Genomic DNA, 26,829 nt, shown 5'->3' on the forward strand with positions numbered 1-26,829 from the left:
AGGGGGCACCCTGGCCCCCAGCCATGCAGTGGCAGAGATGTACGTGCTGCAGGTTTCCAACCTTGTCATCTTGCCCCTCCTAGGAGCTGTCCCTGCTGCCCCTAACGGAGCCTACCATCACCGCCAATTTTAGCCTCTTTGCTCCCTTTGGCAGTAGCTGCCCAATCAATGGGCAGTGCCAGCTGAGGGGGACCTTTGGAAGTGGGGCACTACCCACTGGCCCTGACTACTATTCTCAGCTGCTTACCAAGGTTAGAAAATGACGATACCTTTTGGGGGGATGATGAGGTTCTTGGGGAGGTGGAGGTGGGAGTGGGATACTTGAGGAAGTTGCTGTTACAGTGTGGGGCCAGGAGATTATGTCAGTCTCTCCCTGCCATCTTGCACACAACACCCCACCCCACCCCCAGAATAACCTGAGTAACCCGCCGACACCACCCTCGTCGCTGCCCCCCACCCCACCCCCATCGGTGCAGCAGAAGATGGTGAATGGCGTCACTGCATCTGAAGAGCTGGGGGAGCACCCCAAGGATGCCGCCTCTGCCCGGGATACTGAAGGAGCACTGAGGGGTAAGTCAAGAGTAGAGTGGGCCTCTCCTCTAGAAGGATTTGGTGGCTGGGGTCCAAGCCAGTTAGTGTACCCTGTCAAACAGTTTCGCATAGATAGTTGCGTGTTTCGCTGTGTGCACACACAACCAGTACCTGAGATAGAAAGGACCCCTTCAGGACTAATTGGTTGGAGACAAGGATGGGCATTGGGAGTCTAGGCCAGTGATGGCGAACCTTTTGAGCTCGGCGTGTCAGCATTTTGAAAAACCCTAACTTAACTTTGGTGCCGTGTCACATATAGAAATTTTTTGATATTTGCAACCATAGTAAAACAAAGACTTATATTTTTGATATTAATTTTATATATTTAAATGCCATTTAACAAAGAAAAATCAACCAAAAAAATGAGTTTGCGTGTCACCTCTGACACGCGTGTCATAGGTTTGCCATCACTGGTCTAGAACCAAGACAGGGAAGTGGATGACAGAATGTTAATGAAACTTTTGTTTATAATGAACAGATAGCCTTGGTGGGTATAAACTATTGTCACAGCTGGTTGTGAATCCTGGTCCTGCGTTCTTTTAGCCGTGTTACTATAGCCCAGTAACTTGATTGACTTGTGTGAGCCTGAGTTTCCTCACTATAAAATAGATATTATAATACTCAATGGAGTGTTAAAATATTATAAATAAAGAATGCACATAAAGCTCAGGACCTGACACATTGGAAATGCTCAAAATATAGTTTGCTCCAAACTGGTAGATGGGTAGACAGTGCTTATGATAGCTAAACTAGATGTTGTACTAGTTAGGCCTGAAATGTGGTGGAGAAAGCACCATCAGCTCTGTCCACCCTAGGCCTGACTTTTCTTTTCCCTACCTACCCCTCAGATGCTTCAGAGGTGAAGAGCCTAGACCTGCTGGCCGCCTTGCCTACACCCCCTCACAATCAGACTGAGGATGTCAGGTAGGGATTGTGCTGGAAATGGGGGTGAGGAATGGGGTTAGGGATCTGGTTGTCTCATTTTCCCTTTGACCAATAGTAGATTTTAAGTAAGGCTGTGATATCTACTAATCTCTAGATTTGGGAGTTGGGGTCTGCACAGCTGTAGCAACAAATGTCTACTTTTGGCCTACAGGATGGAGAGTGATGAGGACAGCGATTCTCCTGACAGCATTGTGCCGGCTTCATCCCCCGAGAGCATCCTGGGGGAGGAGACACCTCGTTTCCCTCAGCTGGGCTCAGGGCAGTGGGAGCAGGAAGACCGGGCTCTCTCCCCTGTAATCCCCATCATTCCTCGGGCCAGCATTCCAGGTAGGGGCTGCCCTGAACATAGGCCAGGCCAGGCCAGGCTGGGGTGTCAGAGCTGGGGCAGAGGGGCAGCTGAGGCTAACACAGATCCTTCTTTCTCATTTAGTCTTCCCAGATACCAAACCTTATGGGGCTCTAGGCCTGGAGGCCCCTGGAAAGCTGCCTGCCACAACTTGGGAAAAGGGCAAAGGAAGTGAGGTGTCAGTCATGCTGACGGTCTCTGCTGCTGCAGCCAAGGTGTGTCCTGGAGGGTGCCTCAGAGGCCTAAGGGGTGCTTATCAGAGGGCAGTCCCTGAAACTTGTCTGGATAAATTTGGTCCTTTAAAGCTATGTGAAAGCCTAGGCTAGTGGCTGTAGGGTTAGAGTAAATGAAACATGAGGGGTCCCTGCCTTCAGGGAGTTCACAGTCCTGTGGTAAAGACACACTCAACAAATAAAGAGAGTGTGTATAATGCGACATATGATACAAGACAGCACCCCATTATATTTGGTGAAACTGTTTTTTGTTTTTTAATGTTAACGGGAAATGAGCAGTCCCAGTTAAAACAACCAGACAGGAGTCCTTACTATAAGACTCCTCAGCTTCTCTAATTTGCTAATTATCGTGAATCTCCCAAGTTATGGATATAATGTGTATTGTTTCCTAAACTTAGTTGACACAGGCCCCTTTTGTGGAGCTCCTGCTAATGCCCACAGCAGTTTGGGCAAGGCCACCATAAAACAAGTACGTGGGAAGAGTTGGATGGCACAGGGCTGGACTGACCGGCCGCTTGTGGAGCTGTGTTCTAAGTGTCCTTGTCCCCACAAAGCTGGTGGTAGTGCTCACTGTACACAACCTGCTGAAAAGGTCTCCCCTCCCTTCCCTGCTCCGGCAGAATCTGAATGGTGTGATGGTGGCAGTGGCAGAGCTGCTAAGCATGAAGATCCCCAACTCCTATGAGGTGCTGTTCCCAGAGAGCCCTGCCCGGGCAGGCATTGAGCCTAAGAAGGGGGACGCTGAGGGCCCTGGTGAGTGTGGCAGGAAAACACCTGGGGACCTAAGGGGAATGATTCTGGTGGGAGGCTCTGACCCCCTCCTTCCTGCAGGTGGGAAAGAAAAGAGTCTGGGAGGCAAGAGCCCAGAAGCTGGCCCTGACTGGCTAAAGCAATTTGATGCCGTGTTGCCTGGCTATACTCTCAAGAGCCAGCTAGACATCTTGAGCCTCCTGAAACAGGTGGGTCTGGGTAAGAAAAAGGGGTGTCTCTGGCTAGGGCAGAGATAGCAGAGGGGGCTTTTGGGAGAGTGGGATGTGGGTGGGCAAAGGGAGGGGGCTAGTTAAGTGAGGAGCTGGCACTAACCATACAGGGTTCGTGCCCCCTCCCATAGGAGAGCCCTATCCCAGAGCCACCCACCCAACACAGCTACACCTACAATGTCTCCAATCTGGACGTTCGACAGCTCTCCGCCCCACCTCCTGAAGAACCCTCCCCACCCCCATCCCCCTTGGCACCCTCTCCTGCCAGCCCCCCTGCTGAACCCCTGGTCGAACTCCCAGCTGAACCCTCAATTGAGCCACCTGTCCCCTCGCCTCTGCCCCTGGCCTCCTCCCCTGAATCCACCCGGCCCAAGCCCCGAGCCCGGCCCTCTGAAGAAGGTGAAGATTGCCGGTCCCCTCGGCTCAAGAAGTGGAAAGGGGTGCGCTGGAAGCGTCTGCGGCTGCTCCTGACCATCCAGAAGGGTAGTGGGCAGCAGGAGGATGAGCGGGAAGTGGCAGAGTTTATGGAACAACTTGGCACAGCCCTGCGACCTGACAAGGTGCCTCGAGACATGCGGCGCTGCTGCTTCTGTCATGAGGAGGGTGATGGGGCCACTGATGGGCCTGCCCGTTTGCTGAACCTGGACCTGGATCTGTGGGTGCACCTCAACTGTGCCCTGTGGTCCACGGAGGTCTATGAGACCCAGGGTGGGGCACTAATGAATGTGGAAGTGGCCCTCCACCGAGGACTGTTAACCAAGTGCTCCTTGTGCCAGCGCACCGGTGCCACCAGCAGCTGCAATCGCATGCGTTGTCCCAACGTCTACCATTTTGCCTGCGCCATCCGCGCCAAGTGCATGTTCTTTAAGGACAAGACCATGCTGTGTCCAATGCATAAGATCAAAGGGCCCTGTGAGCAAGAGCTGAGTTCTTTTGCTGTCTTCCGGCGGGTCTACATTGAGCGGGATGAGGTGAAGCAAATCGCTAGCATCATCCAGCGGGGAGAGCGGCTGCACATGTTCCGGGTAGGGGGCCTTGTGTTCCATGCCATTGGACAGCTGCTCCCTCATCAGATGGCCGACTTTCACAGTGCCACTGCCCTTTATCCCGTTGGCTACGAAGCCACACGCATCTACTGGAGCCTTCGCACCAACAACCGCCGCTGCTGCTACCGCTGCTCTATTGGTGAGAACAACGGTCGGCCGGAGTTCATAATCAAAGTCATGGAGCAGGGCCTGGAGGACCTGGTCTTCACTGATGCCTCTCCCCAGGGTGAGCACTGGGCCCTGGAAATGGTAATGTGGAGTTGGGCAAGTTTCTCCTGGAATCATCTTTACAGTGTGGAAAAGGGATCTGCAGGGTCCTTGTGAGTGATCTGCCCTCTGCATGCTCTATTGCACGTAGGTGGAGGTCTCTTGAAAATCCCCAGAGAAAGTGTTTTAGCCTCTCTTACCTTAAATTCCCTTATAATTGAAGATGTTTTGCTTGTCTAACTTTATTCTGGCTCCTTTTCCTGTCCTCAGTGGAACAAAAGAATACAGTTCTGAGACCTTACCATCTGGCCCACCCAATCTGATCCTAACCATGAAGTTCCCTTTGGTTGCTTTTCTCTGGACAAAATTCTTTTGATCTTAGTTTTAGTGTTAATTATAAAAATAACAATAAGAGCAGTTACCTTTTAGTGAACATGTACTATGTGCCACAAACTAAGCTAAGTGATTTATATAGGATATTTTGTTCACACAACCCTCTGAGGTAAGTACTATTATTCCCAGGTTTTCAAGAAACAATCTTAGATTTAAGTATCTGGTTTAAGGTCCAATGGCTAGTACTAAAACCTGAACTCATCTTCCCAGTGCCAAAGCATGCCTGTTGTTCTGACTCTCAGCAAGTCCTGTGACCTGTGCTGGGTCTCCTGGACCTTGGATTCATGTTTCTCTGTCACAAGGCACTCTAATGCCCCTCTGGAGTGGGAAGTGTGGCTTGTTGAAGGAGAGTGGGACTGGGAGGCCATGAGGGGGTCCTGAAGAACCACACAGCCTCGTGACAGGGAGGTAGCTCCAGATCAAGGTTAGGGTCGGATTCACTGAGCAGAAGTTCCCTCTGAGGAACTTCACCAGATGGTGAGGGTTGCTCTCTTTCCTTGCCTCTTAGCTGTGTGGAATCGCATCATAGAGCCTGTGGCTGCCATGAGAAAAGAGGCCGACATGCTGAGGCTCTTCCCTGAGTACCTGAAAGGCGAGGAACTCTTTGGGCTGACGGTGCACGCTGTGCTGCGCATAGCTGAATCAGTAAGAAGGGGCCGGGAGCCGGGGTGAGGGGGGCACTGAGAACTTTGGTCCTGCCCCAAAAGTGCTCAGGCTAAGGTGAGCATGACCTGTGCCCACAGCTGCCTGGAGTGGAGAGCTGTCAAAACTATTTATTCCGCTATGGACGCCACCCCCTAATGGAGCTACCACTCATGATCAACCCCACTGGTTGTGCCCGATCAGAGCCTAAAATCCTCACACACTACAAACGGTGAGCTTGTGGGGCTGGGGCCAAGGGATATGGGTGTGCGAGTTGGTAGGGACCCTCTGGCCAATTGAGGGTTTGGGGTTACAGGTTACAGTTCCCCTTGGAGAGATTGGAGGGGTTCGCTCTAGGCCTCCTGGTTAGAGGGTGTGCAGTTATCACTACAGTATCCCTTTCCGCCTCCCCCCAACCTGCTCAGGTGTCCTGGGTTGACCTGGGGTCTAGGACAGACTTATCTTGGGCATCCTGGGAGTGAATGGCTGTTGGGGAGGTTCTGGGTGGACAGTGGTAAAATTTTATGAACTGTATAAGGGGCCCAGTCATCTCCTTCTTCTCCTATTTTGCTCCCAGGGGGCCTGTGATTCTCCCAAACCTCAGATGCCCCATGAGTGCTAGGGTCACCTTCCCTTCCCCAGGCTGAGTTGGTTTCAAAAGTAAATAATTAGAAATATAATAGAAAAATAATAAAACCTTAAATTTGTATAGCACTTTATACTTTTTTTTTCAAAGCGTTTTCACATCCATTATCTCATTTGATCCTCACAACAACCTTATGAGGTAGGTAGGGCAGGTGGTATGACCCCCATTTCACAGCTGAGAAAACTGAGACCCAGAAAGGTTAAGTGACTAGACAGAGGTCACAGCTGGGACCAGAACATTACATGTTGACTTGTGGTTTCCTGTTCCTTCTGTGTTCCTCAGTAGCCTGACCTTGGTCACTGGGTAGAGGGAGGCAGAATTCACGGTAGCAGGGCTTTTGTGAAGGCCTTCGGTTACTCCTCAGGCTGTCGTAGAGTGTCCAACTCTACTCCAGTCAGCCCTCATCCTTGATGCCCTATAACAGTGGTTTTCAAACTGTGTGTGTTCCAAAAAGTTTTGGAACACACAAACTGAGTGGGCAGAACTTGGCCCTCCCTGTGTATAACTCCCCCTTCCTCAAATTCAACCAGAAGAATTTCATTTTCGTCTAGTTTATGTATTGGAGTTCCAATAACATTTTGTTAAAAAAAAGATTTCTGCTAAAGAAAGAAGAGTAAAAAATGTTTGAAAACCACTGCTCTGGGATGGGGAAGAATTTGGCTGGTGCCCTAGGGTGGTGAAAAGGATCCTGTCAGGCAGCAGTCATTCCCCTGCACTGAGCCATCTGCACAGAGCCCAATGTTACGTTAGAAAAGGGGACAGTCTGAAGAAAGGATGCCACCTTTTGGCTATGAATTCAGAGCTAGTTTTAATTCAAATCCAGTCCAATGTGGTAGACACAGCCCCCATTTTCAGGGCTTCCAGTATGTGCAGGAGGTAGGACTCAGACGTTTGAGCAAATTATGAACTTAAATTACAGGCCTGGGCTGCTTGGGGAATTCCTCCCAGAAGAGCACGGCCTTAAGCACAGTTTGACAGGAGGGTGGTAGAAGACAAGGAGATGGGAGAGTGGGCTCAGTGTAGGGGAATTGGTGCCTCCCTTCACTCCACTCCCCACCCCCCATCTCTGTGCCACCCAGGGTGTTGGAAGGGTCCCCATAGCTTGTTAATTACCTCATCAAAACCAAGACCCATATGCCTCCACTCTATTCCCAAGGCAGCACATGCCCCTAACTGGCATGTTGCACATCCCAGGGAGGAGGCAGGTGGTGTGTGCTTGGTCTGAGGGAGAGCTGTCTTGTCATGCACTGTATCACCTCCCAGGCCCCACACCCTGAACAGCACCAGCATGTCCAAGGCATATCAGAGCACCTTCACAGGCGAGACTAACACCCCGTACAGCAAGCAGTTTGTGCACTCCAAGTCATCTCAATATCGGCGGCTGCGCACTGAGTGGAAGAACAATGTGTATCTGGCTCGCTCCCGCATCCAGGGCCTGGGGCTTTATGCAGCCAAGGACCTAGAAAAGCACACAATGGTCATTGAGTACATTGGCACCATCATTCGCAACGAGGTGGCCAACCGGCGGGAGAAAATCTATGAGGAGCAGGTATGGGCTGACAGAGGGGCCATCGTGGTGCATGGTCCACACTCAGCCAAGGAACAAGGAGCAGTGTGGGGGTCAGGTGGAAAGCTGTGGGAGGAGGAGGTGAGAGGTGGGAGAAAGGAAAAAGAAGAAATGAAGCCCACTGCCTGAGCTTGCTACCTGATCCTACCATCACACCATGGCCATTCTCTGATACTCTTGCCCCTTCTGCAACTTTTGCCTTTCTAGAATCGAGGCATCTACATGTTCCGGATAAACAATGAACATGTGATTGATGCTACATTGACCGGAGGCCCTGCCAGGTGAGAGGAATTAGGAAGGAGGGATTTAGGGGTCTCTGAGGGTGATACACTGGGGGTGGGCCAACAAGGAACCAAAATCATCCCAAGTTCATCATGTGGCATCCCTGACTCTGTCCCACTGCCTAGGTACATTAACCATTCCTGTGCCCCTAACTGTGTGGCAGAAGTTGTGACATTTGACAAAGAGGATAAAATCATCATCATCTCCAGCCGGCGAATCCCCAAAGGAGAGGAGGTAAGAGGAAGCATCATGAGTGAGTGACAAAGTAGCTCTCTCTTCTCTGTTATTCCCCAGAGCCAAGTTCCAAGGCCACTGCCCTCAGATCAGATCATCTCTGTCCTCCCCAGTTCCTCTGGGGGGCTGGTACTGATTCTGCCCTCTTTTCTTAACAGCTGACCTATGACTATCAGTTTGACTTTGAGGACGATCAGCACAAGATCCCCTGCCACTGTGGAGCCTGGAATTGTCGGAAATGGATGAATTAAAAAGCTTTGAGGCTACCAGGCAGGGGAGTCCCTCCACCCCCAACCTCTTCCCTGAAAGGGATGAGAGGGAAGAGAGGTAGCGGCCAGAGCCAGGACCCAGGGCTGGGGCTGCCGGCTGACCGGAGCCCCTGGAGCAGGAGGCTGGGGCAGAGGGCCCTAGGCCAAGCCCACCCTGGGCACCAGGGATAACCCTCTTCCCTGCCATCGGCCCCCAGGCTGGCATCTCTGCCCCCAGCTCCAGGAGGAGCCAGACAGAAGCAGCCATTGGGCATCTCAGGTTTGAGGGGGATATGGGCCGGGAACTACCCAGAAGCATCTGGGAGGCAGCAGGGAGGGGGGAGGACAATGTGTGGCCGGGCCTCACAGCCCTGCTGCTCCCACTGACCTCTCCGGCCCAACTCAAGGCTGCAAAGAGACTTGACTAAGCTTGACAATCCCAAAGGCCGGGTCTCACACCTGGCCCTGCCTGCCGGGTCCTGCCCCCCCCCCCCTCACCCCCATCCCCTTCCCTCTCAATCTGTCTCTGTCTCCCTCTTATCCTCTGTGTTTCTCTCTATGGGTTTTGTTTCCTTGTTTTCCACTCTGACAAATGCAACATGAATGGGAAAGAGGCGCCCAGCTGCCCAGAAGGGCAAGCCAGGCAAGCCGGGCAAGGAGACCCCACACCCACACCTACCTCATTTAAGTGTTGGATTTTTTGCTGTTTTGAAATGTGAGACCCTCTCCAAGCCCCCTACTGCCCCAACCCTCTCCCCCACCTCACTGCCCTCTTCTGAGTGGGTGGAAGGGGGTAGGAGGAGGAAGAAAACAACAACAACAAAAAATCCATCTTTGTTTTTAATTCTGGGCATGGGATGGCGGCTGAGGCTAATGATGATGAAGATTGGGGATGACTGGCCCCTAGTTGCTCTAGGACTTCCTTCTCCATCTGGACATGGGGGTAGGAGGGATGTGCTAAACCTAGGACCAGGATATTTCCCTCCTGTTTTCCCAACCCCATCATGAGCCCATTTGCCCTCCAGCCCCTGGATGGGGTGGGTGGGTGATAGAGGTGAGGGCTATCCCTGAGTGGCATGCCCATACCCAGTGAGGCAGGGTGTGGCCCAGAGCTCCCACTTTCCCTCAGTCACCAAACTGCTGCTGGTCTGGTGGGAAGGGGTGGTGATGTGGGGGTGGGGAGCTTAGTGTCAGCGCGGGGAGGGTGGGGGGTATTTATCTATTTATACATGGGATTGTACATAGTCTTGTGGGGCATGGGGGAGCCGGCTGGAGGTGAAAACCCTCCCCTCTCCCCCCACCCCCGGGGAGAGCAAATGTAAAACTACTAATTTTTGTGCTTTATATATTCTATATAAATATATCTATTTTCTTTTTACAAAACCAGTTTATAAATGGTAGGGGGGTGTGGGGCGGATACATGGAGCTCCCCTTGTGGGGGGGCCCCCTCCATTACCCAACCTACCGCCCTTTTCCTCACTCCCTCCTCCCCACCCCCTGGCTGTGACTGCTGTAAGATGGGGGTATAGAGGCTGGGCAATTCCCACCCCCTATTGTATAGTTGGACTACGTTATAACGCACAAAAGTGAGCTGGCCCCAGGGGGAGCCAGAGGGTGATGGGTTCCCGCCTCCCTTTCCTTCCCCTTTCTGCCCAAGCTTGTGCTGCAGTTGAACCTCTTCCTGGGGTAGGGGTAGATCAGGGGGTGGGTGAAGCCCCAGATCCCTGTGTGGTAGGGAGCCGTGGGGATGAAGATGAAGCTTATATGCAGTTCTCTCCTAGGGGCTGTGGGCAAAGGGCATTTTGTAATTAATATTTTCAAGAATCAAATGTATGGAGTGTAGGGATGGGCTTGGTGGTTGGTGGTGGATGGGTGGGCCTGCTGGAAGGGGAGCACAGTCGCTGTTGTGATTTTAGGTTTGTTTTTGTTTGTTTTTGAATTGGGGGATTGCGGATTGATGGGGGTAGGGAGATTTTTTTTTTTTTAAGCTGCTTCCTCAACTGTTTCAAGCTGCAAATGTTTAAGAGAATAACATCCCTCCACCCTCACAGAAACCACTGTAATTAAATCAGACAGTGGGGAGACTGGGCTGCTGCTCCCAAAGCCATTTCCAAGAGCAAAAGGTCTAGGCTACAGGGATGGGGAGGTTGGCTCCTGTGAGTCAGGCTCTGGTTGGGGCCTGGGCCCTGGGATTGGGAAAGGGGATGGGGCAGACTTTGTAAGCATATGCTAGGTATCCGATAGTCCTGTAGAATTTAGTAAAGAAACCTTATACAGTTTTTAATTTTTATATAAACTAACTCAGACCCAAGTTACAAGGTTGGAATTTTGGTTGTTGGTGTTTTTTTTTAAGTACCCCGCCTGTATAATTGCATCAGAATTCCCTCCTCCTCCCTCCCCCGTGTTTGTATTTTGGGTTGGTTTACACTTGCACATATTCAATTTTCAGTTTTTCCCCTTTACAGTCTTCTCCCCTCACCTCCAGGACCCTCCCCCTTTTAAAAAAATAAATCGCTGACAAGTGTGAATCCCGTGAAGACTTTATTTTGTGTTGTGTGTATCCTGTACAGCAAGGTTGGTCTTTCGTAACAGCGGATGAAATGATTCCCTTTTAAAGTGCCCTCTCCCTCCACCCCCAGCGCCCCTGTCCTTGGCATGTTTTGTATCAGCGATCATTCTGAACTGTACATAATTTATGTTGCAAGAGGCAAAGGGCAAGTTTTGGATTTTGCTTCTTCCAAGTTTGTTTTTAAACGACAAATAAAAAGAGAACATTTTAAATACAAGTGGCTCCGTCCTGTCACCCTCGCCGTCAGCCCGATCCGTGAGGTCCGAGAGGACCCAGGGGAGGGCGCTTTCCAGGCCTGGCCGCGCCGGAAAAGTGCGCTCCGCGCCTTCCGCCCTTGCTGGCGTTTGTTCTGACGCAAGCGGAAGTGGCGTCGCGGTACCGGACGTGGGGCGGGGCCTCCCCCCTTCCCCAGCGAGCTTCTAAAGTGAACGCAGCCAGCGGGCGCCTCCTGCAATGGAGACGGTGAGGAGCGCGGAAAGGGGACTGGGAGGCCGGGCAGGGGCGGGCGCCGGTGCCCAGGAAACGAGAGGCCGGGTGTCTGTCCTGCCCGTGACCCTGGGCCTCCGCTCCCTCGCCGGGCGCACCTCCGGGGCCTGGGCCGCGCGCCGTACTCCCAGCCCGAGCGGGCACTGACACCCAGCTCCCTCCTCAAATTCCGCGCACACCCTGGCGATTTCAGGACTCCTTTCGTCTTAGCAGCTCAGGCCCCTCAGAGGTGGTGCTTCGGCTTTCCTGTGAGAGGCGGGCGGGGGGTCCCCCGCTTGCAGGCATCACCTGGCCCTGGTTGTCTAAGTGCTATCGCTGCGATCCCTGGCAGGAGGGACATCTGAAAGACTCCCACTGCCTCAAGGTGTCCGACGAGCTCACATTCCCTTAATAAGACAGAAAGGTGGGGTTTCTCTAAAGGAGGGATTGTGCAGTGGTAAAGGCCGCTGTGTCCCTGGACAAGTTTTAGGTCATGCCCAGCTCTGCGATTCCAAGCGGGCATGTTGGCATTTCATTCTTGGCGAGCAGGCATTGACCAATTGTGGCAGGTCCGCCATCCTCCCCGGGATGCTGCAGACTGCCCTCACTCTCAGGAGGCTTTTCTAGCACTCTGGAACCCTTCCCATTAACTTCCCTCTCCGGAGCTTTTAATCACGTTACCTGACAGGCAGTAATTCTTCCCATCTTGTTTTTTTTCATCTGCTACTGTAGTTGTGTACAGGCCGCAGGTTCACTGTTCTTTGGGTCAGTTATCTGCCCAGAGCAGTTATTTTACCGTATACTTTCTCTACCTGCAGAGAGGTCATGTCCCTCAGGTTATAAAGAAGAAAACAAACCAAAGTGGTAAAGTGATTTGCTATTGCTCCCCTAGGCAAGAGAGTCATTTCAATATACATATATATTTTTTTATTTCAGAGAGGAAGGGAGAGAGAGAGAAACATCAGTGATGAGAGAATCATTGATCAGCTGCCTCCTGCATGCCCCACACTGCCTCCTGCAAGCCCGCAACTCGGCATGTGCTCTGATGGAGAATCAAACTGTGACCTCCTAGTTCATAGGTCAGTGCTCAACCACTGAGCCACCGTGGCAGGGCACGAAGTATTTTTATATAGATTTTATAACTGAACCCTCACACTTTTTGTACTGGATTAGGTTCTTGGGATAGAAATTATTTTAAAAAGAAAAAGAAAAACCCCTGTTTTTGAAGATGCTCAGCCTAACTGGAGTGGGGCTGAGGGCAAGCCAGTGACAGCTGTTATTTAAGGTAGACTATAATAAATGCTGTTTTCAGGAGGCAAACGAAGGACTGTGGAAGCATAGAGGAGGGAGAAATTACTGTGAACCTGAGAAGAGGACATTGCAGCCTTAGAGAACAGTGTGAACAAGGGCATAAAAACCCAGGTATATAGAGATTAATTGAGGAAGAGCCAGTGGCTTAATGTTGCTGGAGTTTGGGATTTGGGTCACAGTGAGGCAGAAAGACTGGGAAAATAGGCTGAGGTCGGGTTGAAGGTATTGCATACCTTGCTAAGTTTGACCTTTGTTTTGTAATAAGGGAACCCATGAAGATTTATGAGCAAGGCAGTGAGTGTGATTAAAGAATGTTCTTTTTAATATATATATATATATATATATATATATATATATATATATATATTAGAGGCCTGGTGCACAAAATTTGTGCACTTGGGTAGGGGTCCCTCAGCCCAGCCTGTGCCTTCTCGCAGTCTGGGAGCCTTTGGGGAATGTCCAACTGATGTCTTAGGCCCACTCCCCCCAGGGTGCCGTCAGTCGGACATCCTTGGTGCTGGCTCGGAGGCAGGAGAAGCTCCCGCTACCACTGCTGCGCTCACCAGCTATGAGCCCAGCTTCTGGCTGAGTAGCGCTTCCCCTATGGGAGCACACTGACCACCAGGGGGCAGCTCCTACATTGAACGTCTGCCCCCTGGTGGTCAGTGTGCGTCATAGCGACCAGTTGTTCCACTGTTTGGTCGATTTGCATATTAGCCTTTTATTACGTAGGATGGATATATATATATACACACATATATATATATTATTGATTTCATGGAGAGAGAGAGAGAGAGAGAAACATCAATGATGAGAGAATCATTGATTGGCTGCCTCCTACATGTCACCTACTGGGGATTGAGCCCTTAACCCGGGCATATGCCCTTGACCTGAATCAAACCCAGGACCCTTCAGTCCACAGGCCAATGCTCTATCCACTGAGCCAAACCGGCTAGGGCAAGAATGTTCTTAATAGTGTTCTGTAAATGGATGGATCTTCAGGAAATAGTGAGTTCCTAATTGCTAGAGATGAAAGTTCCTCCCAAAACTGAGATGCTTGGCTGGCAAAAGAACGTGGTAACAGCATGAAAGAAGAATTAAAGAAGATATAGCTTGACCTGCGTAGCTCAATGGTTGAGCATCAATCTGTGAACCAGGAAGTTACTGTTCAATTCCCAGTCAGGCCACATGGCTAAGATGTGGGCTTAGTCCCCGGTGTGAGGCATGCAGGAGGCAACCAATCAATGATTCTCATCACTTATTTTTTAAAATATATTTTTATTGATTTCAGAGAGGTATGGAGAGGGAGACAGATAGAAACATCAGCTTAGCTGATAGATGTTAAGGATAGGTTTAGGTCATGCCCTGCTCTTGTGATTCTAAGTAGACATGTTGGCATAGCTCATTCTTAGAGGAATCAAGATTACAGTTCTTAAGCACCTAGGAGGAGAGCAGTGCCAAAAACAAATATGGGAATCACAGTAAATAGGATTGGAGGGAGAGATGCTGTTCTGTTTTGCATTGAAACATTTGAAGAGTCTGTGACATTTGTAGTTGGCTAGCAAACAGTTGGAAATGTGGATCAGGAGTCTGAAAGAAATTGTGAGTCTATGTGTCAGATCTAACCTGTGCCTCTCTACTAATATTTTGTACTTTGTAGTACAGTGTTACTTTCTTAGGTCCCCTATATTATTTTTTAAAATATATTTCTATGGATTTCAGAGAGGAAGAGAGAGAGAGAAACATCAATGAAGAGAGAGAACCATTAATTGGCTGCCTCCTGCACACCCCACACTGGGGATCGAGCCCACAATCCAGGCACGTGCACATATTGGGCATCCAGGCCGCAACCCAGGCATGTGCCCTGACCCAGAATCGAACCATGATCTCCTGGTTCATAGGTCAATGCTCAAGTACTGAGCCACGCTGGCCAGGCCCCCTATGTTATTAGTTGAGGGGAGCCCTAGCTGGTTTGGCTCAGTGGATAGAGCATCAGCCTGCAGACTGAAGGGTCCCAGGTTCGATTCTGGTCAAGGGCACGTGCCCGGGTTGCGGGTTGGATCCCCAGTATGGGGCGTGCAGAAGGCAGCCAATCAATTATTCTCTCTCATCATTGATGTTTCTACCTCTCTCTCCTTCCTTCCTCTCTGAAATCAATAAAAATATATTTTAAAAAAAGTTGAGGGGAATGGACATAATTACCCCACTCCTGTGTGGAGGGATAGGAAGATAAAGCCATATTCAGTTGTGTCTGACTCTTCTGTAGTTATCTGTGTCTCTATTTTTGCTGGATGTCTCTTTTTTCTCTCTGTAACTTAGTCTTAGGTCTTTGTTCATATTAGCATGCAACATTATCATCAATTTGAAAGTTAAAAAATAAAAACAATATGCAGAACTCCATGTTAGATGGTATAGGGGATATAAATAAGTATAAAATAGTTCCAGGATTCCAGGAATTTATAATCTGTTTGGATAGATAATGAACAAAAGAACTGTAGCACAGTTTGGTATGTAAATATTATATGGTGGCTATAATTCTACAAGTAGTTGTTTCTGTGGCTTTGTGTATAGGTTTTTGTGAGACTATTATATACCATGTGTGTATCTTTTTCTTAAATTGATTTTAGAGAGAGGAAGGGGGGGGAGAGAGGGAGAGAGAAACATCGATTGTTGTTCCACTTATTTATGCATTCATTGGTTAATTCTTGCATATGCCCTGACTGGGGATTGAACCCACCATCTTTGTGTATCGGGATGACGCTCTAACAGTTAGAGTCTAACCAACTGAGCTACCTGGCCAGAGCCCATGTGTGTATCTTTAGCACTAAACAGCCAGCCCTTTCTCCCACTTACAAGTGATGAGGCTGCTATTCTGATAGCGTTGCCAAAATGCCAGGCCAAGTTGATGGTCTTATTGCGCCCAGAGAAGGAGATTACCCACCTTTCCCCCTTACCCTCACCCTGGCCCGTTGGGGCAGGGAAGTTTAAGGCTATCTAGCCAACTTGACCCTGCTTGCCAGTCAGCTTCCCATGTTCAATCCAAGGCCTTTAACTTCATATTACTATCGCAGCTATGTAGGTGAAGTATGAGTTTAAGTTAGTTTGGGGATATTACCCACAGCAAATAGAGCCAAACTGTTGATTCCAGTGGATGAAAATTATGATCCCTCCTGGGTTCCTAGATAACAATGAAATTTCCAAATGTTTCCACTTGAGGGAGCATAGAGATGATTCTAAAGGTTTCTCTGTATTCAAAGCACTCTCTAATAGACTGTCATGGGCAAGGAGACTTGGTAAACCAGCATCCTCTGAGCTGTGGCAGCCTTCCACTCAAGGGTGCTGAGGGAACTGAGGTCCCTCATTCAGAACATTTATGCTGCTCGTCCACCCCTCAGTCATTCTAACTTTGACTCTGACAGTCAGCTGCTGGGATCCTCCCCAGATTGGCCCTCAATGGTAAGGTATATGCCTGATTCCGGTGCTTATACTTATGCTTAGTGAGTGTTTGGGAAAGCAGTGTTTTCTCTGGCTCTGTGTTTCTATAAAGTAAACCTGTGGGAATCTTGTGGGACCAGCCCTAAGCTCAGATATTTTTAATCTCAGCTTTAAGACCTAATGTTTCACTGGGCAGTATAGTATATAAGGACATGAGCTTTGGAAACGCACAGATCTATGTTCAAATCGCTATTCCACCCTTACCAGCCATATGACCTTGGGCAGGCTGCTTAATATTTCTTAAACCTCAGTTTCCTAACCTGTGAAAATAAGGCTAACAGTAATATTTACCTCAGGGTTATGAAGATTAAATGAGATAATATAGCACTTTAAAGGAAGTTGTCAGTTTACCAGCCCTTCTCTTAATGCTAAGCTAAAATGGATGGAGCCTAGGATAGCCTGAATCTTTGTTTCTCTTGTCTCTCCAGGTCATTTCTTCAGATAACTCTCCAGCTCTGGAAAATGAGTATCCTCAAGGTAAGTGTACTGAAGAAAGGAAACCGAGTATGAAAGCAATAGCCCAAGGCTAACTTCAGCAATGCTTTGAACCTCTCCCAGGGTCCCCCTTGGGAAATCAAAGCTGACCAGATAATGTACCAAACCATGTAAACCAGGAAGAGTAATTTGGCAAGATCACCAAGAATAAATCTTGGGTAAAGTAGGGATGATTAATATCAAACCACCTGAGAGAAACTTTTGAGGTACAGGGAAACTTCCACAGGCAATTCTAGGCTGGCAAACTATGTTTTAGAAGTTCCTGGTATTTTCTGAGTAGCACAGAAATAATGCCACTAGAAGTTTTTATCATCCAGCAAGCTCAGTGTATGCAAATTAGAGAAAGGCCTTGAAAACCCTTAGAACTAATCTAGAATAAAGGTACTAAACCCTAAAGTCCAGGCGATTCCAGCACTGTACCTGGTTAGAATGGAATGGCCCAATTCTAGGACATCTAGAAATAGGCAGAACTCACAGGCATCTCTGGTAAAGGATTTTGGCCGGAAATACTCTTAAGTCTTCTAAGGACACATTTATGGCATTAGGAGTACACATTTTCTCAGAGGATTGAAATAGGGGCTAAGATCCTAGGACATATTATTAAGATTTTATGAGTTCTCCACAAGAATTTTTTAATGTTCCATTTCCATTTTGTTGGTATCCCAAAAAAGATAATCATACAGTGATATTTTGAATTATCTGGATGGCTCTTGACAACTGAGTATTGCCACATGGTATCAGTGTCTATTTTATGTTTCTGAGTACATTTGCATCAACACCAAGGCAGGGGCCAAAAACTCAAACTGTCTACATAGACCAAGCAGTGATGGGTACATATGACTACAACAACCTGTAGATCTTGCCTCATCTAAAAGGAGGCAGTAACTATCCAGGTCTGATCAATTGTTACTCTTCAGAATTCAAGACCTACTTTTGTCAGATCTTCTGATTTTGAAAAGAAACTAAGAATTTTGATTTGTATGTAAATCTCCAGATTTTTAAAATTTATTTTAGAGAGAGAGAAAGGGAGAAGGATAGAGAGAGAAACCTCGATTGGCTGCCTCTACTGTGGATTGAAAATGATAATATTTAACTATCAGCGTAATGTGTCTTAAACTGATGTCAAAAGACATGTTTTTTGGGAGTCTGTGAGTTTCCAAATTTGAAAACCAATGGTGAACTTGTAGTTAAAAATGGTGGATTGAATGCATACATCTACTTTGATTCCTTCACAGAAAGCCACTAAAATAAACAAAGAATTTTTTAAGGTACAAATACACTAAAATAGGAAGAACAAGAGAGGAGGCCATAGCAATGAATTTTGAAAGCTGGAAAGCAGACGGATGAGTGGTAAATGACCTGAGAAAGTGGTAGCAGACCTGAGAAAGCTGAATTATAAACTAGTAGTGGGGAAAGCCAAGAAGCACTGAAGGTCTGAGAAGCAGTCAGATCCCAAGACTCCCTCCTTCATTAATTGCAGCTGGACAACTCCCCTTTCCAACTTTGGCAAAGACTGGAGGTCTGGGGAGAGGCTTGGGTCCAGCTGAGGACTGAGGTACTTCACTAAACAGGAGAAGTGAACTATACTTAATGCCAAAATCCCAGGCCTTTCCCCCTTCCAGTTTCCAGAATGTTGACAGGAAAGACTTCACCTTCCAAGCGCAGCATTGAATAAATAATCCTCTCCAGAAGCCCCTTAAGGGAAAGCCCTACAAAAATAAGTGTTGAGTGTTCCCTATCCAAATGGCTCACAGTTAGCAAGGCTCATTTACACACTTAGGGCTTACAATCATCTTGAAAGACTCCACTCTTAAAATATGGTTTGCATTCTCCTTTAAACCAAGGATTACCAGAGATCTAAAGAAAGCCTCTAACATTTATAAAAAAAGGTGATCCAAACTGCCTCTCTCATGAAAAGAAACAAAGAAAAAGCAATGGAGGAGGAAAGTCAATGCATAAAGAAGAAAACTTCGAATTAGCAATACATACTCAGATAAAGAGTATATTAGCACCATGAAACAAGTACCAGGATACACTCTTTTTTAAAAACCTTTAGAAAACAAAAAGGACCTCTTGGGCATTAAAAATATAGTGGCAGTCCAGTGGGCGTGGCTCGGTGGTTGAGTGGCTCAGTGGTTGAGCTTCGACCTATGAACCAGAAAGTCAGGGTTTGATTCCAGGTCAGGGCACATACCTGGGTTGTGGGCTTAATCCTCACTGTGGGGCGTGCAGGAGGCAGCCGGACAATGATTCTCTCTCATCATTGATGTTTCTGTCTCTCTCCCTCTCCCTTTCTCTCTGAAATCAATAAAAATACATTTTTAAAAAAGAAGACGAAAAACAGTATGTAAGACAGCAAAAATTTTTAAATAAACAAGAGGTTTCAAAATCAAGTTGAGGAAATCTACCAGAAGTAGAATTAAAAATGAAAGAAGTAAAGCCCGGCTGGCATGGCTCAGTGGTTGAGCTTCGACCTATGAACCAGGAGGTCACAGTTCGATTCCTGGTCAGGGCACATGTCTGGGTTTCGGGCTAGACCCCCCAGTATGGGGCGTGCAGGAGGCAGCCAATCCATGGTTCTGTCTCATCATTAATGCTTCTCTATCTCCCTCCCTCTCTGAAGTCAATAAAAATATTTTAAGTGGAAAAAAATCAAAGTACTAGAGCTCGGCTGGTGTAGCTCAATGGTTGAGCATCGACCCAGGAACCAAAAGGCCACCAGTTTGATTCCTTGTCGTGGCACATGCCCCAGTTGTGGGCTCATGCCTAGGTTGTGGGCTCAATCCCTGTGGGGGATGTGCAGGAGACAACCAATCAATGTTGTTTCTTTCTCATTGATGTTTCTGTCTCTCTATCCCTCTCCCTTCCTCTCTCTCTAAAAAATTAATAAAAACATATTTTAAAAAAATGAAGTAGAACACAGGAGGAAAAAAATATTTTAAAAAGAACAATAACTCACCCCACAAAAAACAAAACAAAAAATAAAACCTTAAAGGGTCAGTCTAGGAATTCTAATATCTAAATAATAGGAGTTACAGAAAGAGAAAAATGACAACACAGAGCAAAGAAAATGATCAATGAAATAATTCAAGAACTTTTCCTGAAACTGAAGGACATTAGTTTTCATACTGATAGGACTCATTAAATATTCAGCACAAGATCCTGAGTTTCCAGAGCGGTCAAAAGAAGTCACATACAAAGAGTCAGAATTGCTTCAGACTCTGAACATACCAGAAGCTAGAAGGCAATGGAGCAATGTCTTCAACATCCTGCAGGAAAATAAATTCTAACCTAGAATTCTGTACCCATCCAAATTCTAAATCAAAGAGCATGTAAAAGATATCTGCAGGCTGCAAGGTCTCAAAAAATTTACCTCCCATGCACCCTTTCTCATGAAGCTACTGGAAGATGTGCTCCACCAAAACAAGGGAGTAGTCAAAAAGATGAAAACATGGGATACAGGACACAAGGAAAGCCAATACAGAGTCGTGAAAGGGGTCCCCTTGATGGTAATGAGAGAAGATTTCAGGGTGCCAGCAGTGCATACCAGGCAAACCAGCCCAGATTTGAGCCAGTCACAAAGCTCCAGAGAGACCTCTTTGTGTAGTTTAAATTGATAGCCTATGCTTCTGAATTTCTTAAAAGGAGATTTAAAGAACTGGTGAAGTTTGATGATTGAATTAGTTACAAATACTATACATAGAAAATTAACCAAATGAAGAGATAATTATTAACTCTTGGGAAAATAAAGTTGTGAAAGAAAGAAATCAGAGTTGACTATTTGTTTTAGCTCTGAATAATGAATATTCAGTCAAAATTATTTAAATATCGATTTAACCAACATTATATTTTAACTTTTGGAAGAAGGGGGGAATGGATGTTGCATGTCTGTAATGGGGTCCTGTTAGAAAAGAGAACATAAAATTCTCATATTTCTTGGATGATAATGGATAATTCCCAAAAGTGAAAAAAAAAAAAAAGGAGCAGAAAAGTACCAAAATGCCCTACCTGGTTTGGGTCAGTGGATAGAGCTTTGGCCTGTGGATTTCAGGTCAATGGCTGGGGCTTAATTCTGGTCAAGGGCACATGCCCGGGTTATGGGCTTGATCCCTAGTAGGGGGCGTGCAAGAAGCAGCAGATCAATGATTCTCGTCATTGATATTTCTATCTCTCTCTCCCTCTCCCTTCCTCTCTGAAATCAATTAAAATATATATAAAAAATATATATGATATATATATATTAAAGTACCAAAATAATCAGCTAAAAGAGGTCTCATCTCTGGGTAAGGGTTATTATAGGGAAGTGGGTGCCAAGGATGGCAGTTTTTCTTGACAAAATTTGTAGAACAATTTGACTCTTTAAACTGTACCTGAATAACTTTGGTAAAAAACAGAAGTTAAAGACAAACAACTGGCATAGGATTAAGTACGTGAACTTTGGAATCAGGTAGATCTGTGTTTGAGTCTTGTCACTTCACTTACTAATGGTGTGAACTAACTGTTTCCACCTTTCTCACCTGAAAAATGAGGACAATATTTACCTTGCAGATTTGTTGAAAGGATTAAATAAATAATGTAGTATTTTTAAGTATACACAGTCTAGCAGGGAGCATATTTGGGCTATTATTTTGGGGCTTGTTTCTCTTGTTAGACCAAGCAATTAAAATCAAAAGATTGGAAAGGTAAACACAGCCAGAGTCTCATTTGACTGGAATAGGTGGGATGGTTTCTCATTCACAGCGTTATCCCAAGATGGACTCTCAGGGTGTTTTAGTCCAGGTTGATTGAGCACTGGGCTCCAACTTCATGTTAATCTGAAATGGCCCAACTTGGACCATGATGTTCTCATCCGAAGCTTACTTTAAAAAAAAAAAGAAGAAGAAGAAGAAGAAGCTTACTTGAATTTTAAGGAGTTTAATTACATCTTAATTGAGAAAAGATAATTTAAATGTGCTAAGTATATGAAAGGAAAAACGATTTAAAGATGAGAAAAAAACTATTAGATTACAAGAGTTTAATGAAAAATATTATACTGGTAGACTTTCTGTTTTAGTCAGTCAAGGAACCAACAGATATAGTCTTACCTGGAAATGGAGGTTGGATGAAATGGTTTCTAAGAGGGTTTACTCCTAATGGAATAGTAGGAACAAATCAGATAAAATATAGTGCCTTATAAAAAATCTGCTCTAAATATTTGAGCAGCAACAACACTGTTGTATTTTCTGCCTTTTTGATTGTGTGTTTTGCTTGGAAGGAAGCTACTAACTATCCCACCCTATGCAGAGACCCCAGAATCCAACAATAGTGTGTATACTTCCTTCATGAAGTCTCATCGCTGCTATGACCTGATTCCCACAAGCTCCAAATTGGTTGTGTTTGACACTTCCTTGCAGGTGGGTGAAATACTTTTTCCTTCTTCTCTTTGGAACCTCTGGTTCAATACCCCTCATCTTATCTCATCCCAAGGATAATATCCTTGTCCTTCTATAGGGTTAGTCTCATGTTTTTCCCAACATACCCAACCCCTGTTCCTTTAAAGTCCTGCCTGTGAATTTCCCTTTGTGAATATAACTCTTTTGGCTATAGGTGAAAAAAGCTTTCTTTGCTTTGGTGACTAATGGTGTACGAGCTGCCCCTTTGTGGGATAGTAAGAAGCAAAGTTTTGTGGGTAAGCAATGTTTTTGGAACACAGTATTATTGGCATCTTGTGCTGGGCACGGAGAAAAGCTTTGAGCAATGCTGAGAGCTCTTGTCTTGGCCTCTAGGCATGCTGACCATCACTGATTTCATCAATATTCTGCACCGCTACTACAAATCAGCCTTGGTAAGGACCTTGGCCTGATGACCAAAACCACTTTCCCTGCCTGAGCCCCTCATTTTCATTTCCTTTCAAGCAAACCACAAGGGGTTTATGAAGCAGGGAGGTCACGTCTCAAGTTCTGTTGCTTTTGCTTCCAGGTACAAATCTATGAGCTGGAAGAACACAAGATCGAAACTTGGAGAGGTATGTAGAGAATTGGCAAGGGGGTGGGGAGTGGGAGGGTAAAGGGATAGAAATTTTCCTGGGAAATGATTTTCCATGGTGGTTATTTTGTGAACCTTTTTTTCCTTTCAGAGGTATACTTACAGGACTCCTTTAAACCACTTGTCTGCATTTCTCCTAATGCCAGGTAAGTTCTAGCTACCCATCTATACTAATAATAGAGGAATATGCATATTGTCTGGGACGCCATCATAGTAACAGTAACAACCAAACAGCAGGCTGCGTGGGGCGTCCAGGCTGGCAGGGTGGTTAGTGAGGGACGACCAAACGACTGAACAGCAGGCTGTATGGGGCGGCCAGGCCGGCAGCGGGGGCAGTAGGGGGCAACCAGGCTAGCAGGGGGGCAGTTGGAGGTGAATAGGCCGGCAGGGGAGGGCAGTTGGGGGCAATTGGGCCGGCAGGGGAAGTTAGTTGGGGGCAATCGGGCCAGCAGGAGAGCAGTTAGGCGTCGATCAGGCTGGCAGGCAGAAGCGGCTAGGGGTAATCAGGCAGGCAGGCGAGTGGTTAGGAGTCAGCAGTCCCAGATTGTGAGAGGGATGTCCTACTGTCAGTTTGGGATAGGGCCTAAACCAGCAGTCTAACAACCCCCAAGGGGTCCCAGATTGGAGAGGGTGCAGGCCAGGCTGAGGGACACCCCCTCTCTGCACAAATTTCATGCACCAGGCCTCTAGTTTGTTCAGAAGAGGAAGAGCCTTGCCATCAGCATAGCTAAAGCACTAGGTACCCAAAGATTCAGGGGCAGAAGAAAGAAAAGACTCCCAAACACTTGCATTCACACACTTGCTCCCCTTCTTTCTCCCAACCATCAGTTTTCCATTTATAAACACTCTAAGGAGCTGAGCTGTGGTGGAGGGAGTCAGGGGCAGAGATAGGCCCAGCCTCTGGCCCAGCACTGTGGAACTTACCATTGTCCCCCATCTTCCCACAGCTTGTTTGATGCCGTCTCTTCATTAATCCGGAACAAGATTCATAGGCTGCCAGTTATTGACCCAGAATCAGGCAACACCTTGTACATCCTCACCCACAAGCGCATCCTCAAGTTCCTCAAATTATTTGTAAGTGCTCCTCAGCCCAGTTTTTACTTATTATATACTCGGTTGGAAAGGTATCCAAGGGTGATATGGGGAGCCTTGAAAATCAAGGTGATGGTTCCTTCCTCAGATCACTGAGTTCCCCAAGCCAGAGTTCATGTCTAAGTCTCTGGAAGAGCTACAGATTGGCACCTATGCCAACATTGCTATGGTCCGCACTACCACCCCTGTCTACGTGGCTCTGGGCATTTTCGTACAGCACCGAGTCTCGGCCCTGCCTGTGGTGGATGAAAAAGGTGAGAGAGTGGTCAGAAGGAGAGGGAAGGCTCCAAGGAAGTCAGGGTGGCTCTGGGAAAATCTGCTTCCCCCTTAGCTCAGCCAGGATGGTGATTCTACCTACGGCCAGGGGGAGTCTTGGATGTCAGATCCTCCTTGCTGAGCTACCTCTGTCCCTCTAGGGCGTGTGGTGGACATCTACTCCAAGTTTGATGTTATCGTGAGTGATTGGGGAGGGGCTGGGAGGTAGGGAAAGGGGTGGCATGTTGAATGTGGAGAGGGAAAAGAAGAGAGTCTCTTCTGGGATCTAAGGGTTTTAAGAAGCTTCCAAGCTTTCAGATTTTATATGAAAAATAATTGAATGAGCTGGGTGTGGCTTGTGGGCATGGCTGACAACTGCCCTAAATCCCTTAGGGGTTGGGTGGACTCAGGGTTTGGGGGCTGGCTCCCTTGCTTCTCTGCAAGCACCTTCCCCTCTCTCCCCAGAATCTGGCAGCAGAAAAGACCTACAACAACCTAGATGTGTCTGTGACCAAAGCCCTCCAACATCGCTCACATTACTTTGAGGGTGTCCTTAAGTGCTACCTGCATGAAACTCTGGAGACCATCATCAACAGGCTGGTGGAAGCAGAGGTAGGGTGACCAGTGACCCCAAAGAAGCTGGGGTTTGGCAAGGAGGGCTCTCCCTGAAGCTGGCACTAATATCCCTTTCTCCCTTGTTCTCTGCAGGTTCACCGACTTGTAGTGGTGGATGAGAATGATGTGGTCAAGGGAATTGTCTCACTATCAGACATCCTGCAGGCCCTGGTGCTCACAGGCGGAGAAAAGCCCTGAGCTAGGGGAAGGGGTCAGGTGGCACCAAGGGTTATGCCCACTCACTGCCTGTACAAAGTTTGGAACCACAGATGAAATCTTGAGAGAATTGTGACTCTGTTCCCTGCCCAGGAGACCTCTACCCTTCTACCTGAGAGCCAGGGAAGGTATGGGGAAAGGAAGGAGAACGGATTTGTAGCTGTCCTGTCCTCACACATGAGGAAAACTTCCAGCCTAGCCTATCCCAGGCCCTGTCCTCTTAGACATGCCCCCATTCTGGGTGAACTATGGGCTCTGTGCCGCTTGGACAAATTCTGATCTCTACGAGATCCAGTCTTTGCCTCTATCTCTGCCCCTGACTCCCTCCACCATAGCACAGCTCTTCATAAAAATATTTTTATTCATCCTGTTTCATGCTGTATGGGGGAGGCTGAGTCCATTTCATAACATTTCTTCCCATAATGGGAGTGGGGAGGATCATGGGGAGGAAGGCCTTGGGTTCCTGTGCTATATTCATACGAAGAGAAGTGGGATTGGGTGGAGGAGGACTGCAAAGTGGTTAGCTAAGGTTATTGCTTTTCATGGCAAACTTAATTAAAATGACAGGAACCTCTTCATGATATTGCAGTGTTTGCTTTTTGTAGTTGACAGTCACTACTGCTCCAACCTTTCTACTTCATATGGCTTCTTCAACTCATTAATTACAATAACACGCTTTATAGAAAACTGTCCATCATTCTCAGTGCTTTACATATACAAATTCATTTACTCCTCAGAACAATAGTAGATATTCCAGTTTTATAGATTTAGAAGAAACGAAGGCACAGAGAGGCTAACTAGCCCAAGGCAACACAGCTAGTAAAAAGTACAGAGCTAGCATGTAAGCCCAGCTGGCACCAGAGCGCGTGCTCTTTATCACTATATTAGACTTACTACCTTTCTAAATCTCCATTAAAAACTGTTCTCACTTTATTCCCTACAATCCTTATCACCCCCACGTCCCCTTCTGCCTGGACCGTAGCTGATATCCCAGGAAAATCACATAACAGTGTTAGGTCTCCAGAGAGTAGACGGAGATATGCCACCATCAAAAGGTTGGACTCTGTATTTGGATTTTGCTGAACTGGCACTGTCTTTGAACCTGGAATTTCCAAAGTGAGAATGAGCTGTCGGGTATGCAGTGGGGGAGCGGCAGAACTACGATCACCCCATCAAACCCTTTCCCTGTGCTGAAACCATATGGGCCAAAACAGTAGTCAAGCCCAGCTGGCGTGGTTCAGTGGTTGAGCATCAACCTATGAACCAGGAGGTCACAACTCAATTCCCAGTTGGGACACATGCCTGGGTTACAGGCTTGATCCCCAGTGTGGGGCCTGCAGGAAGCAGCCCATCAATGATTCTTCCTCTCCCTTCCTCTCTGAAATCAATAAAAATATATTTTAAAAAAACCAAAAAACAAAAAACAGTATAAGGACACCTAGACTGTTGGGTATGAGCCAAATTCTGGATACCATCTCACCACTGCTTTGCAGGTATTATACCATTTCCATCTTGGATACCAAGACGAGGAGCATTTTCAGAGTAGCACCTTGCCCCTACCCCCACTTGCCCAAGAACCCTAATGATCCCAACCATACCATATCGGTCCCTCCAAACCAGGCTTCCTGATGGAACACGGGGAAAGCAAGGCAGCTTCCAGTGCTACATCCTGGCTTTGAAGAAGCCCCTGCTTCTGCATTCACCTCTTCACAGTTCTCAGCACATTCCTAGACTTGAGGGAGGGAGACATTCCAAGTTATTATAATTAGAGCATGTTTATATGTGTGGGGGTGAGTGCATGGAGGAAAGGACAGATGTCTCCTTGTCACATCCCATCATGAAGTAGGATTTGTCTAGGGAGGAGGCAAGGACTTTAAAAAGCCTTAGTACTCTGGTGGGAAGCACCTTCAAGCAAAGAGCCATCAGCGCAAC

At 47.3% G+C, this 26,829-nt stretch overlaps 2 protein-coding genes across 4 annotated transcripts in view; both read left to right on the forward strand.

The window, feature by feature from the left end:
* The window catches only part of KMT2D (lysine methyltransferase 2D), a gene marked incomplete at its 5' end in the record, with an annotated part of 35,339 nt that extends 24,199 nt beyond the window's left edge, over positions 1–11,140 (forward strand). The window contains 15 exons of the mRNA XM_081083993.1: positions 84–251; positions 411–570; positions 1,440–1,515; positions 1,688–1,863; positions 1,925–2,097; positions 2,736–2,868; positions 2,947–3,074; positions 3,227–4,367; positions 5,250–5,386; positions 5,485–5,615; positions 6,120–6,167; positions 7,293–7,578; positions 7,804–7,877; positions 8,004–8,112; positions 8,271–11,140. Of these exons, the coding sequence (XP_080940119.1) occupies positions 84–251; positions 411–570; positions 1,440–1,515; positions 1,688–1,863; positions 1,925–2,097; positions 2,736–2,868; positions 2,947–3,074; positions 3,227–4,367; positions 5,250–5,386; positions 5,485–5,615; positions 6,120–6,167; positions 7,293–7,578; positions 7,804–7,877; positions 8,004–8,112; positions 8,271–8,363 (3,033 nt within the window). The 3' untranslated portion in view covers positions 8,364–11,140. The remainder of the gene's footprint in view (positions 1–83; positions 252–410; positions 571–1,439; positions 1,516–1,687; positions 1,864–1,924; positions 2,098–2,735; positions 2,869–2,946; positions 3,075–3,226; positions 4,368–5,249; positions 5,387–5,484; positions 5,616–6,119; positions 6,168–7,292; positions 7,579–7,803; positions 7,878–8,003; positions 8,113–8,270) is intronic.
* A 135-nt stretch (positions 11,141–11,275) lies between these two features.
* Positions 11,276–25,475, forward strand: PRKAG1 (protein kinase AMP-activated non-catalytic subunit gamma 1). 3 transcript variants are annotated; one of them, XM_081084756.1, is made up of 12 exons: positions 11,276–11,391; positions 16,629–16,677; positions 21,979–22,088; positions 22,282–22,363; positions 22,461–22,519; positions 22,654–22,699; positions 22,811–22,865; positions 23,667–23,793; positions 23,900–24,065; positions 24,228–24,265; positions 24,532–24,678; positions 24,775–25,475. In XM_081084756.1, the coding sequence occupies exons 1-12, from the start codon at positions 11,383–11,385 to the stop codon at positions 24,877–24,879; spliced, it is 993 nt and encodes a 330-aa protein (XP_080940882.1). In that variant the 5' UTR covers positions 11,276–11,382; the 3' UTR covers positions 24,880–25,475. The 3 variants fall into 3 exon arrangements, with proteins under 3 accessions (XP_080940882.1, XP_080940883.1, XP_080940884.1); XM_081084757.1 differs by having other exon boundaries at positions 11,343–11,391; positions 21,950–22,088; XM_081084758.1 differs by lacking the exon at positions 11,276–11,391 and adding an exon at positions 12,767–12,816.
* The last annotated feature ends 1,354 nt before the right edge of the window (positions 25,476–26,829 follow it).

The sequence above is a fragment of the Myotis nattereri genome, assembly GCF_964212035.1.
Source record: "Myotis nattereri genome assembly, chromosome: 2".
NCBI classification, from domain to species: domain Eukaryota; kingdom Metazoa; phylum Chordata; class Mammalia; order Chiroptera; family Vespertilionidae; genus Myotis; species Myotis nattereri.

Excerpts from the sequence above, each read along its gene's own strand:
- PRKAG1 (XM_081084756.1), top strand. Across the intron at positions 23,794-23,899 it reads TCAAGTTCCTCAAATTATTT|ATCACTGAGTTCCCCAAGCC; the intron begins GTAAGTGCTCCT and ends TTCCTTCCTCAG. Across the intron at positions 24,266-24,531 it reads ACTCCAAGTTTGATGTTATC|AATCTGGCAGCAGAAAAGAC; the intron begins GTGAGTGATTGG and ends CTCTCTCCCCAG.